Source organism: Carassius gibelio, chromosome A14, assembly GCF_023724105.1.
Source record: "Carassius gibelio isolate Cgi1373 ecotype wild population from Czech Republic chromosome A14, carGib1.2-hapl.c, whole genome shotgun sequence".
Taxonomy (NCBI): domain Eukaryota; kingdom Metazoa; phylum Chordata; class Actinopteri; order Cypriniformes; family Cyprinidae; genus Carassius; species Carassius gibelio.
In genome coordinates, this window is record NC_068384.1 from 20,270,875 (window position 1) to 20,280,738 (window position 9,864).

The 9,864-nt window shown below is 42.8% G+C and overlaps 1 protein-coding gene across 1 annotated transcript; it reads right to left on the reverse strand.

Annotated features, from left to right (window-relative positions):
• Positions 1-1,545: 1,545 nt before the first annotated feature.
• On the reverse strand, positions 1,546-8,885 carry LOC128027804 (fructose-bisphosphate aldolase B). Its single transcript, XM_052615709.1, has 9 exons — positions 8,720-8,885; positions 3,771-3,883; positions 3,349-3,560; positions 3,097-3,151; positions 2,837-2,997; positions 2,584-2,667; positions 2,329-2,503; positions 2,043-2,242; positions 1,546-1,863 (listed from the first exon to the last, which is right to left on the reverse strand). Exons 2-9 carry the CDS (start codon positions 3,880-3,882, stop codon positions 1,768-1,770), a joined length of 1,095 nt encoding a protein of 364 aa, XP_052471669.1. The 5' UTR covers position 3,883; positions 8,720-8,885; the 3' UTR covers positions 1,546-1,767.
• Between the last annotated feature and the right edge of the window lie 979 nt (positions 8,886-9,864).

Here is a 9,864-nt window from a genome sequence, read left to right on the forward strand (position 1 = left end):
TAACTTGCAACCTGTAGCATGTATGACACAGGTGCATCTAAAAAAAATTGAATATCATGGAAAAGGTCTTTTTTGTTTGTTTGTACTGGGTACCTCTTTGGCTAGTTTAGAACATGCAACCACAATTATGGGAAAGACCACTGACTTGACAGTTGTCCAAAAGACAATCATCAACACCCTCCACAATGAGGGTAACCCACAGTAGGTCATTGCTGAAAGGTCTGGCTGTTCACAGAGTGCTGTATCAATATACATTCATAGAAAGTTGACTGGAAAGAGAAAGTGTGGTGGGAAAAGGTGCACAATCAACAGGGATCACCACAGCCTTGAGAAGATTGTCAGGAAAAGCAGATTCAAGAACTTGGGAGAGCTTCACAAGGAGTGGACTGAAGCCAGAGTCAGCGCATCAAGAGTCACCACACTCAGACGTCTTCAGGAAAAGAGCTACAGCCATCACATCCCTAGAACCAAGCCACTCCTGAACCAGAAAAACTTCAGAAGCATTTCACCTGAGGTAAGGAGAAGAACAACTGGGCTGTTGCTCAGTGCTCCAAAGTCCTCTTTTTAGATGAAAGTAAATTTAGCTTTAATTTGGAAATCAAGGTATGAAGTTTGGAGGAAAACTGGACAGACACAGAATCCTAAGTCCAGTGTGAAGTTTCTGAAGTCAGTGAGGATTTGGGGAGCTGTGGCATCTGCTGGTGTTGCTAAATTGTGTTTTTATCAAGTCCAAAGCAGCCATCTACCAGGACATTGTGGAGCACTTTATTATGCTTCCATCTGCTGACAAGCTTTATGGAGATGCTGATTTAATTTTGCAGCAGGACTTTAGCACTTGCCCACAGTGCCTAAACCACTTCCACATGGTTTGATGACCATGATATTACTGTGCTTGATTGGCCAGCCAACTCAACTGAAATGAACCTCACAGAGAATCAATGGGATATTGTGAAGAGGAAGATGAGTAACATCTGACAAACAATACAGAGAAGACAAACAATAAACCTTCTTTTGAGACCTTGAACATTTCTGTTTCATAGCTAAATCTTTTTTTTTTTGATTGATCTTTGAGAAAATATTCTATTTTCTTGAGATACTGATTTTTTTATTTCCCTAAGCTGTAAGTCATAATTAGAATTAAAATAAAAATAAACTTTGTGTGTAATGAATCTAGAATACAAGAAAGTTAGCTTTTTTGAAGTAAATTACTTTTAGATGATATTCTAATTTTGTGAGATGTACCTGTATGTCTTTTCTCTATCAGAATAGGAATTTGTGGGGAAGGACAGCAGCAGATGAAGCAAGACAGAAAAACCTGCATGACATTTTGGTGCTCTTCCACCAGTCTTCCTCTTTGTAACTCACCCCTTCAGCTCTTTTGCTGTGTAGGAAGTCAGACTGACCAGCTGATATCAGACACTAAAGCATATTACTTTTGAGTTTTATACCTTGACAAGTTAATTATAAGTAAAAAAAAAGCACTACAAAATTGTTGACAAAACTCAACTCTACACCTAATGTTTACACAAAGAAACGAACTCAAAGAAGTGGGCATTTTATCATTTATTTCAAAATGAAAAGCATACAATGATTCATATGCATGACAACTGAAATTAATTTTGGTTACCATTTTAACATTTAAGTTGAGCCATTTTTTGTTAGAACTGTATGAAAATTAATGTGTACACATCAACATGTCATATTGAATATCCTTTGTATGTAAATTCTGTACTGTCCAGATCAAGTTGCTGTCGTTTGTTGTTGATCTCAGTAGACATAGCTGGCAGTAAAAAGGGACTGTCTAGATGCTTGGTCAGCCTGACCTGAGGGTTTGTATTCACCTTTTGATGCAAGACTATTGATCTGAAGGAGAAAAAAATAAAAATCATCAATATATGTAGCTTTGATTAATATGGTATGCTAATAAACTGACAGTATAATAAAGCACAATATAATTTAAAAGTTATGAAAAGATACACTTTGAAAAGTGATGACTGCACACATGCAGTATTTTAAATTTAAATCACATTTCTTTTGATTACCTTGGCACGTGTGACAAAGGCATCCTGTGCAGCCTTCTTGTTTGCTGCTTGTCCCTTCCATGCAGCGAGAGCCGAGGCTTGCAGAGCACGGCCATAAGAGAAGCTCAGCTTCCAGGGTCTTTGCAGAGGAAGCTGGTTCATGGCGTTCAGATTCACAGAGGCCTCCTCCTCACTTTGACCACCGGAGAGGAAGCAGATGCCTGAGAATCAGAAGAGAGATGTTGAACGTTTGAAGAGCATTTAACTGGACACCATCCTCTAAAGGACCAGTGGAGGACTGTCTCACCCGGGACAGCAGCTGGCACGGTGCGTCTGAGCGCAGTAACTGTTGCCATGGCAACCTCCTGAGGGGTGTACTTCTTGGTACAGGAGTGTCCAGCGGTGACCATGTTTGGCTTGAGCAAAGTTCCCTCCAGATACACATGGTGGTCCGAGAGAGCCTTGTACACAGCCGCCAGGACCTTTGGATGCAATTCGATTGGAATTATTTTCGACTGATAATTTGGCTTTGCTCGGCTTGTTGATCTGGGAGGAAGTTTACCTTCTCAGTGGCATACTGGCACCGTTGCAGATCATGGTCTCCGTCTGGGAGGATCTCAGGCTCTACAATAGGCACTAGGCCATTCTACAGGAACGAGGACGAGTTAATGAGAAAAAAAGCATCTTATAGACCATTTGTAAAGAATCTTAAACAAATTACTGACATGCTATCAGTTGTTTAAAGTTATGAACTTATTAATAGTTATGAACAATTAATAGGATTCCATGAACTAAGCACATTATTTTAGACATACCTGTTGGCAAATGCTGGCATATCTGGCAAGAACATTGGCGTTTTCAGCAATTGAGAGAGCAGAGGGGCAGCTGTCAGAGATCTTAAGCACACAACGCCATTTGGCAAAGTCACATCCATCCTTCTTATACTGGGCACAGCGTTCAGACAGACCGTCCAGTCCTGAGTGAAACGGATCAAACAGAAATTGCTTCCTTTAAAATGGATACAAATCAGGATAGATTACTGTCATGTTAAATATGTATTTTAGTAAAATTGTACCCTGTGTGGTTGTCTCTCCATCGGTACCAGCCAGTCCTGCTGTGCCTTTGTCCACCTTTAGGCGTAAAAGCACAATTAATACTTTTATTTATAACACTGCATTCAAAACTAATGAGATGACCTTGTGTATGTACACAGAAAAGGAGAGAGAAGACTTCTTCCAGTCCTTTGGTCTTCTAGGTCTATAGCAAGCATAGAAATGCATAAACACGTTCACGATATGCTCAAGAAAACAGAGCGCCGAAATCTCACCTTGATACCAACTACGATGCCCTTGTCCTTGATGACTTTTGGAAACAGAACTCCCTGGTGGGATTTCTGGTACAGTGTTTCATGGAAAAAGATGACACCACCAATATATTCAGAGACTGAATTGTCTACAGAGAATAAGATGTCACGAAAGCTGCGGCGGTTCTCTTCAGTGTTCTCCACGTTTATCTTCTGGAAACGCTTTGCCATGGTGCCTAGAATATGAAACACACACAACATCTCGAACGCAAGCTTACCATGACATCTTCAAAAATACAATTAATTATTATTACAACCATAAAGCTGATAGAGGAAATGCAATGAAACTATTATTGTACCTAGTCAGCGATTCATATTCATATTCTATCATAATATATAACATAGAGCTGTTACTCTATCCCATGCAAAACATCAAACATTGTTACCTGTGGACTCATCTGCAGCCAGAATGCCTTTTCCAGTAGCCACAATGCGCTGGGCAATTGTGGAAAGCTCCTTCTTCTGCTCCGTAGAGAGAGCTGGAAACTGATGTGTCATGCTGGGAAAAGAGCAAAAGTAATACCACATTTACAGAACTCCTATTATTCAGATCAATGGGTCATTCACACTGCTGTCTGTAAATATTTGGCCTAACTGCTGAACTTTAGTCCAGAGCAGTGTTGCAGACTTTGTCCGATAATTTTGACCTGTACGATATATGATCAATAATGAAAAAAAATGGCATAATGTATAATTTCGGAACTATGCCAATTCTCTCGGGGCAAATATTTGCATGATCAATGAGGATAAGTCAACCATTCAACTGATGAATTAAAGACTAGTTAAAGATGTAAAGGAAACTGAACTATTATCGAAAAAAAAAAAAAAAAAACTGACTCTAACAATCAATCTCTTTTTTCTTATCAATCTCCTTATGTTTCATTTCAATATGCGTATTAACACAATTTGGCAGCAAATGAAGACTGAAGTCAGGGTGTGCTTTTCCAAATTTTCCTGAAATCAACCCAAAAGGGGCGGTACTACACCAAACGCGACTCGACACTGATTGGACTATTTTAGTGACACTGTGGTTGAATGTGAAACGCAATCGCCCTAATGGAGAAACCGCACCTGTTTCACAAAGGTGTTTTTTCCAAAGTCAACCTTATCAAAACAAAGTCACGAAAACGTCTCATTCCAGACACTAAATGGGGTTCTTCAACATCTGGCAACACGTTGGAATCCTCGGAGGTGGAGTCTCGACTTTCTGAATAACGCGTAATGTCATGCAATTTGTCAAAATGTGGATGAATTAATCAAAGGAAGGTCATTAGCCTACACTTAAATCAAATCATGATATTGACTATCTGTAAATATTAAGCTGAAAAAATGCTATTTAAATATGTTTAATGTGTGTGTGTGTGTGTGTGTGTGTGTGTATATATATATATATATATATATATATATATATATTATAATGTATATAATTGTCACAGCGTGTCTGGTCTGTGTATCACTGGGTGTCCACTAGAGGTCTCACTTCCCCTTATCGTCACTGTTCATTGTTTTCAGCTGTTTCCACTTTAATCATTTGCACCTGTCTATAAATACCTGGTTTGTTTCTGTCTTTGTCACGGAGTCCTTGTTTAATGTCTTTGTGTTTTACATGTCTGTCAACTCTTGCCCTTGTCTTGCTTTGCCTTGCCCTTGCCCTTGTCTTGCTTTGCCTTGCCCTGCCCTGCCCTGTGTTCGTGTCCCGTTAATGTTTTGTTTGGATATTCTGGTTTTGACCCTGCTTGGACTTTTTACCCCTCTGGATTTGCCCTATATTAAACTGCTTACCTGCAATAGGATCTCTCCTTGTTTTCTGTGTCGCCTCACGTGACAGAAGGACTCCGTCCACAACGAGATCCAGCGGTATGTCGTTTCACGCTTCTTCCCCAGCCATCGAGCGGGAGAGAGGCGGTTGCTTTGAAGGAACCCGCCTGGTCGTGTTTCTCGGGACCAGGGGAGGTCGTCGAGGAGGAGGTGGGCGAGAGGAAGCACAGCATAAGATGGCCGCCGACCCAACGCCGCTGCGGTGCATAACCACCAACCCCGCACCACGAGGCCAGATGGAAGCCAGCCTCACCCCACAGGGCAAGATGGCTGTCAGCTCAGCACCAACGCCCGAGATGGCCGCTGACACCCTTCTCGGCTACTTCGAGATGCTATCAAGGATCCTAGAAGTTCCCAAGATGCTTCACGTCATGGCTGCTAAGCCAGTGCCTCAGCACAGGATGGCCGCCAACCCAGCGCCACAGCACAAGATGGCCGCCAGCACAGCGCCTCAGCACAAGATGGCCGCCAGCCCAGCGCCACAGCACAAAAGGACCGCCAGCCCAGCGCCACAGCACAAGATGGCCGCCAGCCCAGCCCCACAGCACAAGATGGCCACCAGCCCAGTGCCACAGCACAAGATGGCCGACTCAACGACTGAGTCATCAGTCCAGGTGCCACCGACTCGCCGTCATAGAGGACGGAGGACGAGGAGACGGGTGCCTACCGTTCCTCAAGGCCAGGAGGACGTTCCCGAGCGGGCCGCTGCCGTCCAGGAGGACATTCCCGAGCGGACCGCTGCCGTAACCGAAGTGGTGCCCGATGCTGTTCCGGTGACCGAGGTGGTGTCCGATGCCGATGCGGTGCCCGAGGCTGTTCCTGAGGCCGAGGTGGTGCCCAATGCTGTTCCGGAGGCCGAGGTGGTGCCCGATGCCGAGGCGGTACCCAATGCTGTTCCAGAGGTCGAGGTGGTGCCCGATGCTGTTCTGGAGGCCGAGACGGTGACCGACGCTATTCCGAAGGCCGAAGTGGTGCTCGATGCCGAGGCGGTGGCCGATGCTGTTCCAGAGACCGAGGTGGTGCCCGATGCCGAGGCGGTGCCCGATGCTGTTCCGGAGGTCGAGGCGGTGCCCGAGGCCGTTCCCGATGCGGTGCCCGAGACCGCTCCCGAGGCCGTTACCGAGGCGGTGCCTGGGGCCATTCCCGATGCAGTGTCCGAGGTCGCTCCCGATGCCTTGCCCGAGGCGGTGCCCGAGACCGTTCCAGAGACAGTGCCCGAAGCCGGTGGACTCTCCGGAGTTTAGTCATGTTCCCGTGGACTCTCAGGAGTCGAGTCAGGTTCCGGCGGACCCTCTGAAGTCGAGTCGGGTGCCAGTGGACCCTCCAGAGTCGAGTCAGGTGTTTGTGGACCTTCCTGAGCCAGGGCCAGTCACCGATGACCCTCCAGAGCCAGGGCCAGTCACTGATTACCCTCCAGAGCCAAGTCAAGTCGACCACGAGGACGTGGTGGTCATCTGCTTCGCCCTGGGGGACTTTGACGTTGACCACGAGGACGTGGTGGCCGTCTGCTTCGACCTGGGGGACTCTGGCGGTGACCACGCGGATGTGGTGGTCTTCCGCTCCGCCCTGGAGGGCTCTGGCCTTGACCACACGGCTGCGGTGGTCCTCTGCTCCGCCCTGGTGGGCGCCTCAACATGACCTTTATGGACTTTTGTTTTGTGTATTTGAGTTCTGTTATGTTTCTGTCTGTTCCCCTTAGTTTGTCTGGCCCTCCTTTCCTCCCCCTGAACCTCCTCCGGTCCTCCTCCCTCCTGGTCCTTTTTTGTTCTGTTTGGGGTGTCTGAGGAGCATCTGGTAGCTGCTCCTTAGAGGGGGGGTTATGTCACAGTGTGTCTGGTCTGTGTCTCACTGGGTGTCCACTAGAGGTCTCACTTCCCCTTATCGTCACTGTTCATTGTTTTCAGCTGTTTCCACTTTAATCATTTGCACCTGTCTATAAATACCTGGTTTGTTTCTGTCTTTGTCCTTGTTTAATGTCTTTGCGTTTTACATGTCCGTCAACTCTTGCCCTGTGTTCGTGTCCCGTTAATGTTTTGTTTGGATATTCTGGTTTGACCCTGCTTGGACTTTTTACCCCTCTGGATTTGCCCTATATTAAACTGCTTACCTGCAATTGGATCTCTCCTTGTTTTCTGTGTCACCTCACGTGACATATAATACTATATATTATGTGTATATGAATGTATAATTTAATTAAATTGGATAAAGTGATATTCATATATGAATCCTGCATGACACTCGTTGAGTTTTTTAACATAACACTAGAAATATATAGTTTCTGTCAGAAATATAACCACTATTGTTCAGTACAATGTAGCTACATAAAACTATTACTACTAAAATTATTCAAACTTTATTTATAAGGAATAATCACACAATATTTCTTCCATGTTTTATTTTTTATTGCAAATCCCCTTTGTTTGCAAAAAAAAATTATAAAATGTGTTTAATGTTCAGAAATGTTCAAAAGATTAATTAATGTGTTATATGCTATCATTCGATAAACAGAAAAATTACACAATTCAGAATTTCGAAAAAAAAAAAAAACATTTGTAAAAAAATAAATAAGGAATATTAACTAATTGCAGAGATGTGTGGTTATCTGATTATCTGGTTGGGATATGGATCAAAGGAGACAGGTCCCTGGGAGCCCATGAAACAGACCCAAGTGTTCAGTTTAGTCAAGGTTCAGTTTTATTGGTTATGTGATGCAAGCAGGAGTGAAATGTTGAGCAATAAGAAAATGTCGCAAGAGCTAAAATATCCTAATATGGCAGTTTTTTATGTTACCTTTGAGTAATGTCTGTCAAAAATATAGGGCTCCAGCCTAGTTGTTTGTTGTGGTAATTTAAAGGTCCTGTCAAAAAGTTTTGAATCTAGTCTAGTAGATAAATAGCATAGACAGTAAAATAAAAATAAATAGCTGTAGTCTGTACGTTTGAACAGCGTACGATAATTTATTTCCAAATACTATAATTTTGAGCTTATAGCACGATACTTGACATTTTCAATCTGGCAACTCTGGTTACTTGGGTCCATATAAACACACTGGCTCCTCCCACTGAACAAAGTCCAGGGTTCAGTCGTCTGCAAGAGCAGAGCATTTTGCAGTTTTCCTTGCTATTATGTGCAAAGAAAAAGTCGTTTCAAACATTCGTGCAATACCTCCTTTTTCGCAGACTTTTGCCTACGTATAAAAAAAACTGCAAAGCCTACATTCCCGTAGATAATTAGCAAACTGTACAATTTTACCAGCATACAACCAAGACAGTTATAAACTTCCAAACAACTATCTGGAATATTCTTACAGTGATTTATGACTTGCATTAAAGAGCAGAACCTGAATATTTAGCGTTATCATTGCACTGGCACATCTGCAGTGTGTGCGTTCGATTCTACATATAAATTAAATATTAATAGGCTACTAATTTGGTAAATGCCATCATAATGACGCACGCGCGCGCGCGCACACACACACACACACACAGAAAATTAAGACTTAAAAAGCCATGCTTACTTGATTGGATTAGGCGAGCAGTATGTTTAACTACAGATGAAGTGGTCTCTCTCGATGACGCCGATGGGTTTCAGTGAATCGGGACCGAGCGATCCGAACAAGTCTCTATTTATTCGAGAACAGAGGCAGGTCAAAAGTGATGCAAACGGGCGTGCTCAACCTCCAAGAACACCATTGGTGTGTGAGAATATGTGCGTATGTGGAATTTGGAAGAGGAGTTTTAACCCCCTGACCTTAGTGTTACACATATTTAAAATGACTTTACAAAACCTTCATAAAACAACGAATCAAGTTTGAAGCACAGGGCTGGAAACGTGAGATCTGAGTCAAAAGAGTTGATTTTCAGGTTTCTTCAGTTCTTCTGTTTCTGCATTCATAATCATACACAAGTATATATACTCTGCAACCTTTCTGTGAAAGCCACACTGTTGTATTATTCTGGCACAAAAGGTTATGTCGCACTGCAATATGATTTTGCATACAATGCATACTATAGGGAATGCAAAAGAAGACACAGTGACAATAATTCTCTTTCTAAAAAAAAAAAAAAAAAAAAAAAAAAAAAAATGCTATTCTGGATCCTGACGAAAGCGCTATGACATCATACAAGGCCAGCAGTTGTGTGGGGTTTACACAGAGTGTTCTATTAACTGTGTTTAGACGTGCAGCGGTGCCTGCAGCGGGGAATATTGATGAAATCATTCATTTGATGCTTTTAAACTATAAAATGCATGCTCTTCTTCGTCTTCTTTTTTTTTTTTTTTTTTTGAATTTCACAATTTTATTAAACAAATCTGTATGACATTGTGCGACATACCTTTTGTGCCAGAATATAGAACAGTGTGGCTTTTACAGAAAGGCTGCAGACTATATACTTGTGTATGATTATATTTTGGATGAAAACCAGGTTGCTTGAGACTGTCAAGGTCCAGAAAATTATGAAAGATATCTTTAGAACAGTCCATCTGCCATCAGTGCTTCAACCATAATGTTATGAAGCGGCGAGAATACTTTTTGTACACAAAACAAATCAATTCTTTCTCCTCTGTATCTCTCCAGATCAGCGTGGTGCAATTTTGGTAAATCTGAGTATGCAAACTGATGCTTTGATTTAAAATAAAACAGTGCATCCATGCATTTTTTTG

Coding starts and splice junctions, on each gene's coding strand:
- LOC128027804 (XM_052615709.1), bottom strand. CDS start 3,882: ATGACACATCAGTTTCCAGCTCTCTCTACGGAGCAGAAGAAGGAGCTT. Junction 3,561..3,770: donor GGCTGCAGATGAGTCCACAG/GTAACAATGTTT, acceptor TTCATATTCTAG/GCACCATGGCAAAGCGTTTC. Junction 2,998..3,096: donor TGGAGAGACAACCACACAGG/GTACAATTTTAC, acceptor CGTTTCACTCAG/GACTGGACGGTCTGTCTGAA.